General features: G+C 47.0%; 1 protein-coding gene and 1 non-coding gene across 2 annotated transcripts in view; one reads left to right on the plus strand and one right to left on the minus strand.

Annotated features, from left to right (window-relative positions):
- The window catches only part of TMEM163 (transmembrane protein 163), a 251,881-nt gene that overhangs the window by 195,650 nt on the left and 36,363 nt on the right, over positions 1–19,868 (plus strand). Inside the window, exon 5 of the mRNA XM_033860239.2 lies at positions 12,595–12,691. Coding sequence (XP_033716130.1) covers positions 12,595–12,691 — 97 coding nt within the window. The remainder of the gene's footprint in view (positions 1–12,594; positions 12,692–19,868) is intronic.
- Positions 11,698–11,804, minus strand: LOC117313093 (U6 spliceosomal RNA). Its single transcript, XR_004527556.1, has one exon. It is a non-coding gene; the product is annotated as a U6 spliceosomal RNA (small nuclear RNA).

Raw genomic sequence — 19,868 nt, forward strand, 5'->3', positions numbered from 1 at the left:
ATTCTTTAATCTTGCCCTATCATTCCCCTATAAGAGATGATGTCTCTTTCCCCTCCCTTTAATTTCAGCAGGCCGATGACTGACTCATAACCGACAGAATGTTCTGGAAGGATGCTGTCAGGTTTCCAAGCCTGGAGACTTCTACCTGATTCTCAGGGAATGCTTGCTCTGGGGGAAGTCAGCCACCATGTAGGAAGGAAGCCTGACTACCCTGAGGGACATTGCTTAACCACACTGGTCCAGAGTCTCAGCTGAGCTCAGCCTTTCAACCATCCCTGCTGTGGGATGAATCATCTCTGTGTTCAGTCCTTGTTATCATTCATCTTGGATTCAAAGACGAGGGAAAGAGTATCTAATTAGCACAAGCTTGGGGTGAGAGCCTTGGTCCAAGGCCAGGTGCAATTATGGTCAGACTTCCCTTTGATGAGAGTGGGGCCTGAAATGGCAAACGGATGCAGGTCTGACCCAGCAGATGTTCCTAGAGGCTGTTGACTGAGTCAGCTGTTGAAAATGCAAATCTAATCATCTTACTCCATTTTTAAAGCCCTCGGGCTCTGCATGATTTTCATAAGAAAGTTTAGACAACTACACTTAGTCCGTGAGGTTCTTCAGCATTGGCCCTTGCTCACTTCTCTCCTGTGCTTCCTGGCCAGGATCCCTCATGGAACCTTCATTCCAGTCTTACTGAGGGACTTGTGATACTTGAGCAAATGATCTCGTCCACTTTCAAGGCTTTAATTACAGTCTGTGTGATGACCCCCAGTATATGTCCTGGCTTGGACTTTTCCTTGAAACTAAACTCCTGTCTCCAACTGTCTTCTCAGCACCGTCACTTGGGTGTCTAACAGAGATCCCGAACAGCGTGTCCAAAACCCAACTCCTGATCACCCCCCTGCCCCCCCAAACCCTGCTTTTCCTGCAGTCTTCCCCATCTCAGGAAATGGCAACTCCATCCTTCCCTTTCTTCAGGTCAGAAACCTCGAATCATTCTTCAGTCTTGTTTATTTCATGCTACTTGTCAACTGTACCTTCAGAATAAATCCTGAACAGACCAAAACTTGAAATCAGAATATATCCGACACTCACCTCTCAGTGCTTCAGTCCTGACCCAAGACACCATCATTTGTCACTCTCTCACCCGAGTATTACAGTGGCCTTCTAACTGCTCGCTCCGTTTCTTTCTTTGTTAAACAGCGCGATCCTGTTATAACATGTCATCCCCAAGTCAGAGCTTCCAGTGGCTTCCCATCTTTATAGATCTTTTTTTTTTAATTTTATTTATTTATTTATTTATGGCTGTGTTGGGTCTTCGTTTCTGCACGAGGGCTTTCTCTAGTTGCGGCAAGTGGGGGCCACTCTTCATCACGGTGCGCGGGCCTCTCACTGTCGCAGCCTCTCTTGTTGCAGAGCACAGGCTCCAGACGCGCAGGCTCAGTAATTGTGGCTCACGGGCGTAGTTGCTCTGCGGCATGTGGGATCCTCCCAGACCAGGGCTCAAACCCGTGTCCCCTGCATTGGCAGGCAGATTCTCAACCACTGTGCCACCAGGGAAGCCCTCCCATCTTTATAAGTGTCTAAATCCTTACAGTGGCTGTAAGACTTGACGTGACCTTTACCCACTGCCTTCAGCTACCATTTTCCTCCTTCATCTTCATCCCACTGGCTGCCTTGGTGTTCTTCCATCGAGTCAAGCAGACTTCTGCTTAGAGCCTTGCGCCTCCTGTGCCTGGAAGCTTCTTGCCCCATATATCTGCATGGCCTGCTCCTGAGAATGGTGGCTGGCACAAAGTAGCTTTGCAGGGAAAATGTGTTGAATGAATGGATTCCGATAGGCCTCTGGATATACTCTCCTGGAAACATACTCAGAATTCTACCCAGCTAACTTCTTTTGGTTCTTTCAAAGTCAACTTAAATCTCAGCTTCTCTAGGAATATTCCTGTGATTTAAATGCCCCCTTTCTCTACTCTTTGAGGAAAAGGACTATGTCTTATTTGTCATTTTATCTAGTGCATCACAGGTTTCTTGGCATCTGGTCGACCCTCACTAAATATTTCCCTCAATCTCAAATTGATGTAGTATTTATTTTAGTAGGTGGTGCAGGCACGTTGTTTACAAAATACATAAAATACATGCTAGGGTATATAGGGAAAAGCAAGCTGCTGTTCCCCACGTGTTTTCTGTAGAGGCTGTCATCACTCTTTTTGGGTATCTCCCTGCATATATTTTATGCATACACAAGCAGTTAAACGTTTTTTAAACATTAAAAAATTTTTTTGTTTAAGAAAAAATTGAAATTGGTGCACAGATAATTGACACTAAATATAATTTTAAATGTAAAATTGAGTTAAATTAAATATACTTAAATGGTTCACTCTGAGTAACCAGTTTGCTTAAGTAGTAAGATTTCTTATTCTCCTGAGAAACAAGGATTCCCCTGAAAGTCCTTTTTAAAGCTCCCTAAAACCCATCAGTTCACTTTGTACTTCCCCCTAGGCTGAAAACAGTGACTATCAGCAAATCTGCCTTGGATCTCACAAGAACTGGTAGGAACGAGCCCCCTCTCCCCACCTCCACTTCTCCCGCCCTATTCTAGCATCATCTCTTTCCAGGATCCGTGCTGTTCCTGTCACCGAATTAAGCCCCGTGGACCCTGCTTGGGCCATAGCCCTACCAGGGCTGCAAGGAAGGTTCTTTTTCTGTTCCGGTTTGTGCAGCCAAAAATGAAAGCAAAGCTGAGATTGAAGCAGTGCAGGCTTTATTCAATGGCTAGAGAATGGAGAAGTGGGAACTTAGTTCACAAATCAATGTGGTGAGAGGGATCTGATTTTAGAGTAGAGACAAAGGGAGGAGGAGTGAGGCTAATGATCGGGAGGCATATGCATTAGTCTATTGGGGAAGGGGCGGGGCTTTCTGAGGGAGTGTCCTGCCACCCTCTCTTTATCCTCTTTGGGTCCTAGACTTCCGGTCATGGCCACAGATGGGTGTGTCATTTAATATGCTAATGCAGTAAAATCTGCATATAGTGAGAGGGTTGGAGGTCGGATTAGTTGCCCTCTTGGTTACAGCTGGTTCCACTTTTTTTTATTATTATTATTTTTGCGGTACGCTGGCCTCTCACTGTTGTGGCCTCTCCCGTTGCGGAGCACAGGCTCCGGACGCGCAGGCTCAGCAGCCATGGCTCACGGGCCCAGCCGCTCCGCGGCACGTGGGATCTTCCCGGACCGGGGCTCGAACCCGTGTCCCCTGCATCAGCAGGCGGACTCTCAACCCCTGCGCCACCAGGGAAGCCCCAGCTGGTTCCACTTTGTTTTTCTCTTCCTTTAGCTTCCTTTTTTATCTCTTAAAGATTTGTGTTAACTCCTATTAAAGGTGGGAGCTGATGGGTTTTGAGCAAGCATCTGGTACCTGTTCTGGCAACATTACCTTCTCTCTGGCCACCCAGCTTCCACCAGTGTCCCTCTTTGGTCTGTTCTCAGCAGAGCAGCTGGAGTGATCCTGTTTACATGTGAGTCATTTCTCTGCTTAATCCATTGTTGGTTTCCTGTCCTTAGCATGACCAAGTCTTTAGTATGACTGTTAAGGTCCCGCATGGTCACTGTGTTCCAGCCTTGTGGGCCCCATCGCTGTTCATGGGCCCGTTCCAGATCCTGAAACAGCAATACCATAGAAACAAATCTCTCTTCCTCAAGACTCTTAGGCAAGCAAAGCTTTTTTTATTAAAAGAGCTTGTGCACAAGGGAGAAAACTCAGCTCCGTGAGTAGAAGGGACAAGTTGCTTTTATAACAAAACGGAGAGTTTTGTCTCATGATCACTGATAATTTCCAGAAATTGTTCAACTTCTTTGATTAGCAGCAGATGGCTCCGTGGTGGCTTTCGGGAATAGGGAGCCCTTCTGTGAGGGGAAAGGAGTGCAGGAGAATTTTCTGCAAGAATGCACCAGAACAGATGCGGTGAAAATGTATAGTTGAGCTTCTTGTTTTGTGGCAACTAGGTACACTCTTTAGTATAACAGAGATAAACTTAATCTTTTATTCCTTCCAGTCTGGTTTTTGTCTCTGGGACTCTGGCCTCCAGGGCCTTTGTTCTTTAGCTTCCAAGGCCTGTTTCGCCCGAGGCCATACCCTGGTCCTTTTCCAAAATGGGTGTGCTCGTGTCTTTGTGTCTCACCTCCTGCGTAGGCGCCTTTGCTCTCTGTTCCCTCTGTCTAGAGTGTTCGTCCTCAGGAAGCTGCACAGCACATCTCCCATCTCTTAGGTCTGTGGCTAAATGCCCCCTCGTTAGAGAGAAGTGTGACGACTGTATATAAAATACACTCCTGTTGTTCTCCTTTGTGCTGCTTTATGTTTCTTTGTGGACTGTGCTTATTCACATGCTTATTGTCGGTCTCTTCTGTGTAAGCTCCAAGAGAACAGGTAGTTATTCGCATGCTTTTTCGCTGGCTGCTGAATCCTTGTACCGGGAAACAGTAGGCATCACTCGGTATTTGTTGGTTAATCAAAGGAGCCTGGGGCTCGTGGGTCTCAGCCTGCACCCCCCTTGCAGCATACATTGAAAGTTGAGGGACTGGGTGGGGTCTGGCAATCATTAGAATGGCCGTGCCCTGTTCCTTTGTCTCCTTGCATCTCTCTACACCCCGGAAACAGCATCGTGAGACCGAGAGGGGCCCAGGAAAATGACCCTGGGCTGCCAGGCTCAGGTGATGCCTCTTCAGCTAAGGTCCGTGTAGCTGGCTGTCTGGACTTTGCTTCTCAAGCTTCGCGAGTCCTAGACTAAACTCACTACCAGCTCCCCACTCCTGTCTCATTCCTCCTACTTTTGGATGTGCCACCACCTGTTTCCTGTAGGAGAGGAAACTCAGGGTTTTCCTGGTGTCCTTCTCTGCTGTCCAGTCAGTTACCATGTTCCATCCACTCTGCCTCCGTAAGGTCTTTCCCGATTGATCCCTCTGTCTGACTGTCAGGGCTCCTTTGCAGCGGGTCATCACTTGTTTTCTAGGCTACTAGCATTGTCTCCCCGCTGATTCCCTTGCCTCTAGTTTCTTTCCCTTCAACGCTGCCAAACTCTAAGCCCAGTCAGAGGGTCTTTGTAAAGCCGAGATCACATCATGGGCCTCTCTTGCCTAAAACAGTTTAATAACTTCCTGTCGCCACTGCAGGCTTTCTCAGCCTCAGACGTGTGTTCCACCTTGATGATTTTTGCCCTGTCGTACGTACCACCTATGCTATTGCTTTCTTAACATTTATTTAAATATAATCATGTTTGACTTTTTTCCACTAGGCAATAATATCCTTGCAGGCATGGGGTGAAAATCAGTTTTTCTAATGCACATTAAAATAAATAACTATTAAATACAATATGCTGGTCCTTGTACCATCTAAGATCTGTTGTAAATATCACGTTCTCAAACTCTTCCAAAAAACTGAAGAGGAGGGAACACTCCCAAAGACATTCTGTGAAGCCACCATCATCCTGATACCAAAACCAGACAAAGGTACCAGCAAAAAAAGAAAATTACAGGCCAATATCTTTGATGAATATGGATGCAAAAATCCTCAACAAAATATTAGCAAACTGAATCCAACAATATAAAAAAGATCACACACCACGATCAAGTGGGATTCATCCCAAGTTCACAAGGATGGTTCAACATATGTAAATCAATCAACGTGATACACCACACAAACAGAAGAAAAGATAAAAACCACAGGATCGTCTCAGTAGATGCAGAGAAAACGTTATGCATATCATGGGTGTTGTGCCCTCCATCTCGAGGGGACTTCCAGGACACAGAAGGCCCTTCGTGTGGTCCTTGCACTGCTGCTCCCCTAGCCAGATGCTCCAGGAACAGCATCTCCACTTTGAATTGCCATGGAAGCAGGACCACCCAGTGTTAACGTCTTCACATTTTTGCTTATGACGTTCCCTCTGCCTGGAGCGCCCTCCACAGCCTTCCGGCTTCTCTGCTTGATGACTCCAGTCCAGTCTTCTAGACCCAGATTAACTGTCACACCACAGAACCATCCCTCCTTCCCACTCGGTCCCCAGGTTCTGTTTCATCCCTTTGACCCTTTTCTTCTTTTTGTCCCTTGTCCATTATCTCCTCTCACATTCACAACTGGTGACTGTCCAGTAATGATTTTCAGGCTTCCCATCCCAGATTTGTGCTCTCGGGAGGCTGGGAATAGGTTTTGTTTGCCTTAGCCTTGGCATGTAGACCTTGAAATGTGAATGAATGCAGTTAACCTGGTGGAGCAGTAGATGTGCTGGGACTGGTTGACATTAGATGAGAACAAGAGTGAGACTTGGCATGTAAACCTGGGAGCTGGGGGTTTACTGGAGGGAGGGAAATGATGCACTGATTGAAGAAAGATACCAAAGACATGATGCCCCTTTGCAAGGTTTCCTAGAGCAGTCCCTGCTAGCCCACTTTATAAACTTACCTGATCGAGATGAGCAGCTTCTGGGTCTCTCTCTCCTTGTCTCTCTCCCTATCTATCTATATAAATTTATATATTTTAAAAATTTAAATTAAAGTATTGAGTGAACTTCTATATTTTCAACCCAACCATTAGAGCTCCACTGTCCAATGTGATAGTCACTAACCACATGTGGTCACTTAAATTTTAATTAAGTAAAATTAAATAAATTAAAATTTTAATTAATTTAAAAAGTAGTTAAAATGAAAACTTCATTTCTTCCGTTGTATTAGGCACATTTGAAGTGGTCAGTAGCCACATATGGTTAGTGGCTACGCTCTTGGACAGCACAGGATGGAACACCTCCATCATCACAGAAAATTGTATTGGACTGCACTGCTCTAGAATCTAATCCTTTAACAAATCCACCATGTTGCCTTCTGTCCCTAAAGTTGAAGCCAGGAAGAAAGTTCTATCTAAATGAGATTTCACTTGGATGGGATTAGTCATCTTGTGTATTGTTAGGTGTAAAAGCAAAGGGCCATTTGTTGAGTAAGGAGAGGTTCTTAGTGGTTACATGTTGAGGAGATGGACAGTCTATCCATGGACAGGGTTTGACCCCGTGCCTGGAGAGCTCTGGCCTGAGTGATGGTCCCTGGTCCAAGCCATCTTCCCCCTCACCACAGCCTGTTCACAGAGCAGCGGGTGGATGAGGTTGAAGCTAAAGAGAGAAGAGAGAGACTTCCCTGGTGGTCCAGTGGGTAAGCCTCCGCGGGCCCAGTGCAGGGAGTCCAGGTTCGATCCCTGGTCGGGGAACTAGACCCCGCGTGCATGCCGCAACTAAAGACCCCACGTGCTGCAACAAAGATCCCGCATGCTGCAACTAAGACCCAGCACAAACTAAATAAATAAGTAAATAAATATTTTTTAAAAATCGAGAGAGAAGAGAGATGGGGATGTGGGTAGAGAGAGGAGATGGAGTCTTAGAGCCTGGGAGGGTCAAGTAGGTAAGATGAGTAAGAATGGGAAGGGGAGGGGAGGGAAGTCCTGCGGTGGGAGAGGAGGTGACTGGTGGTAATTAGTCAAGGAGCAGGGAGTCTTGAATAAAATGGTGGCTGTTTGGCATGGCTGTTACAGAGAAGGAGAAATGGCTCCTGGCATGCTTGGCACCCTGTCTCCTTGCCTTTATCCTGCCTCCTAGCTGGTTTTGTTCGTGGCTTTATTTAAAATGGCAGACTACATGGAGTGAAAGAGGACTAGCTAGAACGAAACAGCATCAGCAATCGTGCACCCCTAAGTACTATGTGTACTCGCCCCTTGACTGTCTTTCATTTCTCATTATTTCACATTTGACTGGACGACAACCCAGATTACATATGCTTTGGAGACTAGGGTGACAGATGATAAATAAAACATTACACTTTAAGCTGTAGATTGGATTGGTTAAGTGCCAGAGCGATTGTGTTTTAGGTCTTTTGTAAATTAGGGGGGATGGTTAGAAGAAGCTTCTTTTTGGAAAATAATTTAGAATGGGTATGGTAAGACCCAGGCTTTATTCATGTGAACCACAGGCCTTTAAACCTGCCGTTGACCAGGGACCAAACTTCCAACCTTCTCTCCTTTGGATGTGAGAGTGTCTGCCAACAGGTTTTGCCCTTACAACTTCAGAGGCAAAAATTAATGCTGACTGCAAGGTGATTCATATATTCATGATGCTGAACACTGTGAGAACTTGGCAGTCTTTCGGAGAAGAAAAAAAATGTGCTAGTGGTGTTAACCATTTCTTTGGATTCTACTAGTCTTCTTTTAAATATTAAATGTGTCTTTGGCAAGACTAATACTACCATGGTTCTCGAACTTCAGTGAGCATCAGAGGGACTTATTAAAACAGATTGCTGGGTCCCATCTGCAGAGCTTCTGATTCAGTGTGTCTGGGGTGGCCTCTGACATTTCCCTTTCTAACAAGTTCCCAGGTGACGTGGACATTGCTAGTCCATGGACTACGCTTTGAAAACCACTGGTCCTGTGGGAATTTAAATGCAGCTTCAGTCTGGGTTGGTTGGGAGATTGTGTTGAAAGGGGGCTGTAGTTCATTTGCCTCTTTCTTTATTTTTAATTAAATTTTATTTTTTTTCAATTTTTATTTGAGTATAATGTAGTTGATTTACAATGTTGTGTTAGTTTCAGGTGTACAGCAAAGTAAATGAGTTATACATATACATACATCCACTCTTTTTTTAGATTTCTTTCCCATATAGGCCATTACAGAGTATTGAGTAGAGTTCCCTGTGCTATACAGTAGGTCCCTATTAGTTATCTATTATCTTTTTTTCTTTTTTTCTTTCTTTTTTTTTTTTTTTTGGCTGTGTTGGGTGTTTGTTGCTGCACTCAAGCTTTCTCTAGTTGTGGCGAGCCGGGGCTACTCTTCGTTGAGGTGCACGGGCTTCTCATTGCAGTGGCTTCTCTTGTTGGGGAGCACGAGCTCTAGGCACGCGGGCTTCCGTAGTTGCAGTACGTGGGCTCAGTAGTTGTGGCGCACAGGCTTAGTTGCTCCGAGGCATGTGGGATCTTCCCGGACCAGGGCTCGAACCCGTGTCCCCTGCATTGGCAGGTGGATTCTTAACCACTGCGCCGCCAGGGAAGCCCTAGTTTTCTATTTTATATATAGTAGTGTGTATATGTCAATCCCAATCTCCCAATTTATCCCTCCTCCCAAAGTTTTTTTTTTTTTAACTGAAGTATAGTTGATTTACAATACTGTGTTAGTTTCAGATGTACAACATAGTGAATTGGGTTGTTTTTTTTGTAGATTATATCCCATTAAAGGTTATTATAAGATATTGGGTATAATTTCCTGTGCTATACAGTAAATCCTTGCTGTTTATCTATTTTACATATAGTCGTTTGTATCTAGGAAAGGGAAAAATCACAGTAGGAAAGGCAAATATATTGTAAGAGTTGGAGATCTCTTAAATAAGCCAGGGCGTGGATTAAAAAAACAATACAAGAAACAGGTTGTAAAAGCCATCACTTGCCTCCTTCTGAATCAGTGTCTTCCTGCTGTGGGATTTGGCCTGGAGGGAGGAGGAGTCTGCCTTCACTGCGGTGACCTGGCTCTGCGGGCACACTGCCCTCTATATGTGCCGGACTAGCCTCTCCAGGTGAAGGCCAAGGTGCGCTGATGGAACAATTCCCCTCCCCCGCCCTACCCCCGCCCCCCGTCCATCTCCCCCCAAACCAGGAAAGAACCCACACTTGCCGATTCAGAAGCCGCCATACTTGCAGTATTTGCTCCTGACCCAAATCTTCCCTGCATCCTGCAGACGACGGCAGCCCTGTCAGTGGTGGGGTGGGGATGTCACGTGAATGGCCACAGCCTTAGGGTGGCTGACCACAGGGAGGGCGTCAGGAGACCTGGCTTTTCTTTCTGGGTGGACTTCAAACTCCTGCGGTGACTTTGGACAAGCCTCCCAAATCCTTGACTTTCCCATTTCGACTCCTTGTGTTTACGAAACACATCTCTCGCCACCCCCCAGCTCCCAATCCATAAAATAACAGAAGAACAAAAACCCAGGTCTGGTGAGTGGCCACCGGGGCATTTATGAGCTGATGTGCAGAACTTCTGAGCAGCTGAGGAGAAATCTGCTGTGTAAACACAATATAGTATTAATAACACGTTAAAAAATAGCATCACACCCTCTGCTCATAATAGCTGCTTTTCAGCCCTGGGGGAGCTCTGACACACCGGCTTCCAGCAGTGTTGATGGAAGGGTGACTGTGGGCTTTTGAATTTGCAACACATTTAAAAGAAGATGAAGGGCTTCCCTGGTGGCGCAGTGGTTGAGAGTCCGCCTGCCGATGCAGGGGACACGGGTTCATGCCCCGGTCCGGGAAGATCCCACATGCCGCGGAGCGGCTGGGCTTGTGAGCCATGGCTGCTGAGCCTGCACGTCCGGAGCCTGTGCTCTGCAACGGGAGAGGCCGCAACAGCGAGAGGCCCGTGTACTGTAAAAAAAAAAAAAAAAGGCCCTCCAGTAAGCCACCTCATCCTGCATGACTGTCCTCTCAGCTGTGGCCCCTCTGCCCCGAGCACCCTGCCGGGACTGTGGTGACCAGGCCCGGCACATGGCCTACGTTAGCCTTCTTCACTCCTGCCGCTGTGTCCCTGTGTGCTTTTGGCCTGCGTTGTCTTTTCCCCCTTCAGTGCATGCTCTTCCCCTGGCTCCCCATGGGGGTGTATGGCGCTCAGGGCAGATTATCCTTTTGGTTTACAGGGCCAGGATTTCCTTTTGCGCAAGCCTGTACCAAGAGCCCCAGCCTGTTTGTTACTTTTCCCCCTTCTCTATGTTCTTTTGTGTTTCACCCCAGCCCTCGACGATCCTCTCTTTCCATCTGTGTTTTTGAAAGAATAAACCCTACAACTAACGTGTTAATTAGAAGCCTACTGAGTGGACTCCAAGCAGCCTGATTACATACTTATTTCTGACTTTTAGGTTTGGGGGAACATGTCTGTCTATAGGTTGGCTAGGATTCTAAGTAGGTGCCACTGTGGGCAATTCTGTTAGTGCAGAGAAGGGAATCCAAGGTGGGTAATGAAAAATGATTTTATCTGATAGCTGGGGAAGAGGGCTGGGAAGGCTGCCGAATGATGGCGACCTCATGTTGGGACAGCTAGGGTTGACTGCAGTCATTCTTGTATTTCTCGTTTCTCTCTTTTCATTTTTGTTTGGTATTTTGACCCTTGTATTACTATCATCATTTCCTCAGGTTTACTTTCATTTTCGGTCTGTCTTTCTCCTGTGAGTTGTCGTGTCTGGGTTGCCAGAGACAGCTGATGCATCCCGAGCCCGTAGACATCCTCCCAGCTCCCACCCCCAACCCTTGTCTGAGTGTCCTCTGCCTTTTCCCTTGGCCTCATCCCTAACTCACTCCTTCCTCCCCCTGTGCTGGGTGTCTTGGCTGACCTCATCCTTCCTTCTCTCCTCTCATTTCTTTTAAAAGAATCGCTCCATCCTGCCATGAATACTCTTCTTTTGTCATTACCAAATTATTCCTTCTTTTTATCTTTGGGAAAATCCAAAGATGTCTATCCTGTCATATCATCAAGAGACATCCGGGGTGGGCTTTTCAGTTACTTTGTTTAAGCCAGCATTAATGGGTAACTTTTTTTTTTTAACATCTTTATTGGAGTATAATTGCTTTACAGTGGTGTGTTAGTTTCTGCTTTATAACAAAGTGAATCAGTTATACATAAAAATATGTTCCCATACCTCTTCCCTCAAAAATATGGAACGGTTCATGAGTTTGCATGTCATCCTTGTGCAGGGGCCATGCTAATCTTCTCTGTATCATTCCAATTTTAGTATATGTGCTGCCGAAGTGAGCACAGTGGGTAACTTTTTTGTGCTCTTTGCAATTATCTCATTTCATCTTCAGGTAGGAAATAGTATTCCCATTTGGCAGGCGAGGAAAATGAGGCTCAAAGAAGTTTGGTAGCTTGACTGAGATCAACCAACAGGTTAAATGGTAGAGCTTGGGATGTCTCGTGCCAGAGCCTCCACTCTCTTTTTTTAAATTTATTTTACTGAAGTATAGTTGATTTTCAATGTTGTTAATATGTGCTATACAGCAAAGTGATTCAGTTATATACATAATTTTTCATATTACTTTCCATTATGGGTTATCCCAGGTTATTGAATATGGTTCCATGTGCGATACAGTAGGACCTTGTTGTTTATCCATTCTGTATTATAATAGTTTGCATCTGCTAATCCCACACTCCCAATCCATCCCTCCCCCACCCCTTCCAAAGCCTCCACTCTTTGCTATTAAACTCTGCACCCTCCAGCTGGAGAAGTGAAATGTTGTGTTGCCAGGCAAGGGGGAAGGATTTTATGGCCTTGAAGACCCTCCCACACCAGCATTCATGGGTTGCTGTGAGGTCACGTACCGTGGTGAGCCCCTTTCCCATGGGATTGATTTGGTGATACATCTCTGAGCTGTATTCTTCTGGAGATGATTCTGTATCAGTTCTGAGACTAGGGGTGGTCATGGTGGGAGTGTGGCAAATTACGGTGGATCCCAGTGCCTCAGGCTGTGTCACTGTCACTGTCATTGTGTAAATCAACAGGGTGGAGTTCTCCCAGTAAAGAGTCCCAATGTTCTGTTTCTTTGCAGAGCCTGTGTCATCTTGGGGGTGATATTCCTTCTGTCATCCATATGCATAGTGGTCAAAGCCATCCATGACCTCTCGACTAAGCTGCTTCCAGAAGTGGTAAGGTTCTTCTTTTGTCTTAAGAGTCTTTCCTGATGGTACCAGCCTCCTGTGTTACCTCTCACCCCAGATGTACTGGGGGAAGTTGGGCAGGTGGAGAGAAAACATACAATATTTAGGAGTCCAGAAGAACTCACTGTAGAATGTGAACGACTTAGTGGAGACAAGCCCTGGGCAAGATAAAAAGGTAGTTGAGCTGGTACTGGGTTCTGTGTCCCTCTCCTTAGATCTTTTGACTACTTTTAAAGTCTTTTATGTTAAGAGAAATGGAGTGATTTTTATATAGCAGAGCGATCCGATCTGTGTTGTTCGCATCTGTTTTTCTGTGTCCATTCAATCACTATTATAATAAGAATTATTTTTTTCCTTTGTATCTCAATTCAGTATATAAATCTGTTCACATTAGGCTTTCTGAAACAACTGACATTCAGATGCAAAAACTGGAGGACATAATTTCGTATTAAAGTGACATAATTTCATATTAAAGGACATAATTTCATATTAAAGGACATATTAAAGTGTCCTTTAATTAAAATTAAAGGACATAATTTCATAATTTCATATAAAACTGCCTTGTTTTCTGGGTGAGAGGCACCCAGATTCTTTTTTTTGGCACTCTGATTCTTTTTTTTTCCCCCCGCCCCTTATGAATGCTGTGATAAGGAATATTTTTACACTCTCCTATCAGGCTATCTTCATGTTAGAAGGCAGCTGATATACGTACCAGGAGAGTAAGGTGCTGCCATTACAATGCTTCACTGTACAGACAATACCTCAGAGATATCGCGGGTTCGGGGCCAGATCACCACAGTACAGCAAATAATGCAATAACGCAAATCACACAAAATTCTTCGTTTCCTGGTGCCTGTAGAAGTTATGTTTACTCTGCTGTAGTCTATTAAGTACTCAATAGCATTACGTCTAAAAAAAAAAAGTACATACCTTGATTAAAAAATACTTTATTGCAAAAAACGTGAACTATCATCTGAGCCTTCAGCAAGTCTTAACCTTTTTGCAATAGTAACAAAGATCACTCATTATAGATCACCACAGCAAGTGTAACAATCATGAAAAAGTTTGAAATATTGCGAGAATTAACAAAGTGTGACACAGGGACAGGAAGTGAGGAAATGCTGTTGGAAAAATGGTGCCGATAGACTTGTTCAACACAGGGTTGCCACAAACTTTCAATTTGTAAAAAAAAAAAGCAGTGAAATGAAGTGTACCTGTATGTAAGTTGCATAGTGATTTAATACAAAATTATGGACTGTTCTTTTAGGATGTGATTTGGTTTGAGCTTGGCTATGTGCACCATCTTATAAAAGGCCTAAATTATGAGACCTTTAATTTCACTTTTAGAAAAATACATGTTCATCTTTTGGGGGTAACGTATTGCATTTGTGTGTGTGTATAGGGAAGATGAAAATGAAGCGGGGCGTTACACTGCATTTAATAGAGCTGTTAAGGTGACTGCTCTAAGTTGTACTGTGTGCCCACCCCCGCCAACTTGAAACAGACATTAGAGCCATTCCTTTAGTAACTCCCGAGGACATTAACCGTTATTTATCATCGCAGCTGGCAAGGAGCATGTTCTCTAATATCTCCATGACAGGGAGGAAAGATGGAGCGCAGGTTAGGAGTGTACCTACCTATGGATCTGGTCTTTTTCAGCAGAGCTATAGCTCACACAAATAATCCCATGGCTTATACTCCGTGTGCTTCCTCTCACATTGTGCTTGTCTCGCCTTGATCTTCCTGGTTGCCTGGGATCCTGGACTTTTCCATCCTTTTCCTCCATCAGATTGGCTATCCTGTGTTCCATTCCATCAGAATCTGAAGCTTAGGTAAACCGTAGACATAAAAGTATTAAGCGTGATGGATTAAGATGTCAGTCAGATAACATCTTTGCATTTTATAAGGGATGGAAATCTCACTCCACTCTAAGAAATGTGTATTGGTGGGAATTTTCAGCCCTGGGCTAGTTGATGCATTCATTTATTTATACATTAAAAATTAATGTGTAACACGGCTCACTTGATGTGGAATAGATAGCTGTGCTCATGGACCCTTGTTCGTGGCCCCCCTCGTTCTTGTCTTGAAAGCTGAACCATTTCTAACCGGGAACAGTCTTACATCTTACAGTGCATATAGTCTTAAGAGAAGAAGCCTACCAAGTTAAATTCCACATCAGGGTATGATGTCTGATGCCCACCCTGGCTGGGATGGGAGAGGGTGAAGAGCTCCATGATTGTACCAAGACTGGCCCTGTTCTGGGAGGGCTCACACCCACTGCATCTTTTATTAGTCCTGGTGTGGGATTTAAAAATCACACCTGTTTATGGTCATCTCATCAGAACTCTAATGAAAGATGTAAGGTGATTTGTTGTTTTGTTTTGTTTTGTTTGTTAAGCCTTCAGAGTTACCGAAAGGTAACAAAGGCATGTGATCTCCTGTTTCCAGAGGGGAGGGCTTCTGATCAGCTGAGTGGCACACGGGGACCAGGTAAATGCTGCCAGGTGTTATCTGACAGCATTTCAATCCCGAGTCTTTGGGTTCCTACTCTCTGCTCTAGAAGTTTGGGGAGCCCAAACCCCTGGCCTGCAGTCATTCAAGATGAGCGTCCATCCACAATGTCTCATCTGAATTCGCAGCCACAAACTCAGATGCTCACAGACGCCAGTCCCGAAAACAGGAGAAACTGCCTGGGTCTGTGGCATCCAGACAGTGTGTGCGCAGAGGAAGGGTCGGCCCCTTAGCAGAATTGCCATGGAAACCTATGTTTAATGTGAAATAAATGGGCAACTAATTAAATTTTGGGAACCCTGGTTGGGAGTCAGTTTCCCGCAGGCCAAATACAGCCTTTGCCTCTTTGCTGCTGCTGGCCTGTGGTGGTAGAAACCAGGGAGACTGGTGTTTATGGCCTTGATGTTCGGGATTTCAGGTCCAAGTTACAGATTCACTCTTGCCCTCATCTGCAGAATTGCCTTTTGATGTATGATTTCCATCAAGTTGTTACTGTGGGTTTGTCTGAAGCAGTGTCTTCCCTGCCCCAGGTCCATCCTGCTCCCACCCCTCGCCCCGGCGGCTTTCTTTTTCTTTTTTTTTTTTTAAAGGTTTTATTATATTTTATTTTTGGCTGCATCGGGTCTTTTCTACTAGTGCGTGCGCTTTCTCTAGTTGCGGCAAGCAGGGGCTACTCTTCGTTGCGGTGCGTGGACTTCTCATTGCGGTGGCTTCTCTTGTTGCGGAGCACGGGCTCTAGGCTCACGGGCTTCAGTAGTTGTGGCATGTGGGCTCAGTAGTTGTGGCTCGCGGGCTCTAGAGTGCAGGCTCAGTAGTTGTGGCGCACGGGCTTAGTTGCTCGGCGGCATGTGGGATCTTCCCGGACCAGGGCTCGAACCCGTGTCCCCTGCATTGGCAGGCGGATTCTTAACCACTGCGCCACCAGGGAAGCCCCCGGCAGCTTTCTTTTTAATGTCACCTGCACAGTTCTCAGAGTGTGAGTAATTGTAAGAATGGGTGAGTTTTGAATAAGAAAGCTATGCCGTGAGGAATTTCCCACCTGTGAAGTCAGCTGGCTCTGAGCCGTGATGTCGCCTGCCCCTCAGTGGCCTCATGCTGGAGGAGTCTGGCCAGCTATGCTCTCAGGGGACCCCCAGACGAGAGTCTGCAGCGTCTGCTGTGAGTGCTTCATGAACAAATAGCTTAGATCTGCACCCTCGCGACCTGCACGGGGTCACGTAGGATCATCGATGAAACAGATTCCAAAAGAACCTTCTCAGAAACTCTGCATGAACTACGGTTCTAGAAGTTGGGGAGCATGGGTGGTGCCGCAGATGTGGTGGTGATAGTCTGGCCTTATGTCTGGGGCTGCTTTGAAAGGAGTATCATCGTCTTGCTGTTTTTACACCTGCCACAGCCCGCTTTGGTAGGCGGAGAAAGGTGGCATGCTTCTCTGTTATGGTGGCATATGGGGGCTCTGAAAGCTGAGGCTATCTTCCCGAGGTCATCAGCTGGCTAGTGGCAGTACCTGGATTTGAACCCTTGTCTCCCCATCTGGGGCTGTCTTGGCTCCTGGTAACTGTGAGCTTACACGCACGCTCCTGCTGTTCACTGGCTTTTCAGGTCCAGGCCTTCTGTCTTATTTCTTCTTCTTCTTCTTTTTTAATTTTTTTTTTTGCGGTACACGGGCCTCTCACTGTTGTGGCCTCTCCTGTTGCGGAGCACAGGCTCCGGACGTGCAGGCCCTGCGGCCACGGCTCACGGGCCCAGCCGCTCCACGGCATGTGGGATCTTCCCGGACCAGGGCACGAACCCGTGTCCCCTGCATCGGCAGGCGGACCCTCAACCACTGCGCCACCAGGGAAGCCCTTTAATTTGTTTTTTTTGTTTTGTTTTTCCTTTTCTGTCTTCTCATCTTCAGATTGGGGTGCCCAGATCCCCAGCTGGTCCCATCCCTGGCTTTTCTGGCTTCCACTGCTGCCCTCACCATGCGGGCCCCCTGCACGCTGTGCCGCTGACCAGGGTGTGCTCCCCTTAATTTGTCTCTTGAAAAACCTGCAGGCAGGTGAACCAAGAAGCAATGGAGAAGTAGGCCAAGTGTGAATGGAGGGGACTCAGGGGTTACATGGCATCACGCGGAAGAAGGTGCTTTAGGGAAGCTGCTTAGCGTGTGGGAGGGATGCGGGCGTTGGGGGGTGCTGAGCTGTCGGAGGTGTGACGCCCCCCCCTCGTACCCACGTGACCGCCGCAGGCAAGTCGCTCCACCTCCCTGCCCTGGGCTTCCTAATTCGCACAGTGGGGACGGTACTTCCATCACAAGTTTATGGTGTGGATCGAGTGAGCCGTGTATTTAAGATAATTGTCATGAGAAGACAGTGCTGCTGTGGCGGCTGCTGCTCTTAACCGTCTGATGTTTAATGCTTCTGAACTCATCAAATTTCCAACTTGTGGCCTGAGTTCATTTCAGACGGGCCCCTCCATCCCTCCTTCCTGCCTCCTGGTCCCCCTTCCCTCCGGCTGGATGGAACCGGGGCTGTTCTCTCTCTGGCTTCAGGTTGCAGTAGCCAACTCTGGGCCACTGCATTTCAGGGAAACGGCGTGCTGTTGGAAGGCTTGTCCTCTAAGCCTAACCCACCGCTCGTTGGCTGCGTGGCTCCCAGCAGATTGTGTTTCCTCTCTGACTGATGGTTTCCTCTTTGTAAATGGGTGCCATGCCCCCTACCGCACAACAAAAGTTGTGAGAATTAAATGATGTGATGAACGTGCAAAGGCTCTATCAACCGTCGTGTACTTTACAAAAGAAGAAAGTATTGTTTCTGATCCCAGTGCCCGAGAGGTCCCATCCTTTCCCACGCGCTTTCTCTCTCTGTGTCCTGTTGTGTTAGATGCGCTCATTAGCTCCTCTGTTGGTGACTGTGACATCTTTACTTCGAGCTCTTGACCCGTGTCTGGGTCTAACCTCCTTAAGTCAGGTGCACTAATAGTGATAACAATTATAATTAAAATCATGCATGGTTCCCGACTGGCAATGAATAACATATGGTCCCGTGCTGATAATAATAACAGTTGCGACCATGTAAATGCCTCCTGATCCCAGGTCCCCCTGTCTAGGCACCGGGGATTCAAAGTCAACTAACACTAATGCCTAAAGTTTTCCATTTCTCTGCAAAGTCCTTGACTTCTCATAGGAGCTGGCTTTTGCTCCCAGGGATGTCACAGCGGGGGAGAGAGCCAGAAACCGATACATCTGGTTCAGGTGATGAGGGTCGTGGTAGAGACAATCGCATGAGAGCACAGAAGACTTCCTTATCAAGCCTGGCATGGGGGAGGCGTGTTGGGGCCTTCCTGGAGGAGCGCTCCCTCCACGTGACATCCGAAGGACGCGTGGGCACTGGGCAGGGGGTGGGGGTGGGACCCGGGGAGGAGGGGGCTCTCAAGGGCAGAGGAGCTACCGGAGCCGTGGGGTCCACGTGAGCCTGTTTTCTGTTTCTCGTGCCCTTTGTCCTCTGCTGACACCAGCATGTCTGGGTAAGAGGGAGGAACAGAGAGAAAAACGTAAGGGAGACGGGGGCAAAAGGAAGAAGGAAAAATAACTGTATTGTGGGTCAGGAGTGATGGCTCAGCCTCATTTTTATTCTTCTTCCTTGAGGAGCGAGGTTGCCTTCAGACTTCCCCTTGTCTCTCTCCCTGCTAAGTTCTTCCCTGACATTCCATCCCACCCACCAGAACAAAGGCGCTTGCACCAATAATCGGGAGCCCCTCACAGTTGCTCATTTTCTGGCAGGCCACCAGTCATGAGCTCTGTTTCATTTCCAGTCCTCGTGGGACATGAAGGTGGCTTCTGGCGGGGCGGCTGCCTGCTTTCATGGATGCATGTCTTCACGCCATGTTGCTGCCAGCCTCCTGCGCTCCAGGGTGGGCTGACTCTGCAGAGCTGGGGGAGGTCCGTGGTGTTCCTGCAAGAGCCTCCGATGAGATCCCACTCTTAGGAGCAAAGCTAGAGAGAAAACTCCTGTAATGGATAGTTTAGGGTGATACAAGTCCACAGCCGAGAACTTTCCCTCGATCTTCCTACAGAAGTGACCATGATTCTCGGATTTGTAGGCTTTTGTGTTTGCGAAGTGTTGAGCGTTCAGTCTCTGTTGTGGGTGCGTAGGAGTTCCTTATGTTCTTTAGCTGCTTCTCATCTGGCCCTTGGTGCGCCTTTACCTTGTGGAGAAGATGGAGATGGCCTAGCCTGCCCCATCCCCACACCCCTGTTCTCAGTACAGGGGACCATTTGCCCCCTCCCTTTCATCCTTCCCTCTCGCTCAGGGCCTCTCCTTCCCACAGTTAACTCTCTGAGCCCCCTCCTTGCCCACCTCCTTGGAAATCTCGCCTCTACCCTCATTCCTCCTCTTTCTGGTACCTTCCATCACTCCCTGCCTGCCACCTCCTCCTCGGGCATTTCCCTTCAAGTCCTTTCTTGCCCCCCTTTAGTCTCTGCTGCTCTCAAAGATGCTCATCCCTTCCTTCCCGTTCCTCTTGTCACCCCTCAGCCTGCCCCGGTTGTCTTTCAGGTCCATTCTGTATGGCATCCCTTTGGAGGTAGGAGCTGGTTAACAGGAGGACCTGGGGGAGGATGGTGGGGCAGCAGTGAAGGTTTGGGGCTGGGTGAGCAGTTCCACCGAGATGC

The sequence above is a fragment of the Tursiops truncatus genome, chromosome 7 (assembly GCF_011762595.2).
Source record: "Tursiops truncatus isolate mTurTru1 chromosome 7, mTurTru1.mat.Y, whole genome shotgun sequence".
NCBI classification, from domain to species: domain Eukaryota; kingdom Metazoa; phylum Chordata; class Mammalia; order Artiodactyla; family Delphinidae; genus Tursiops; species Tursiops truncatus.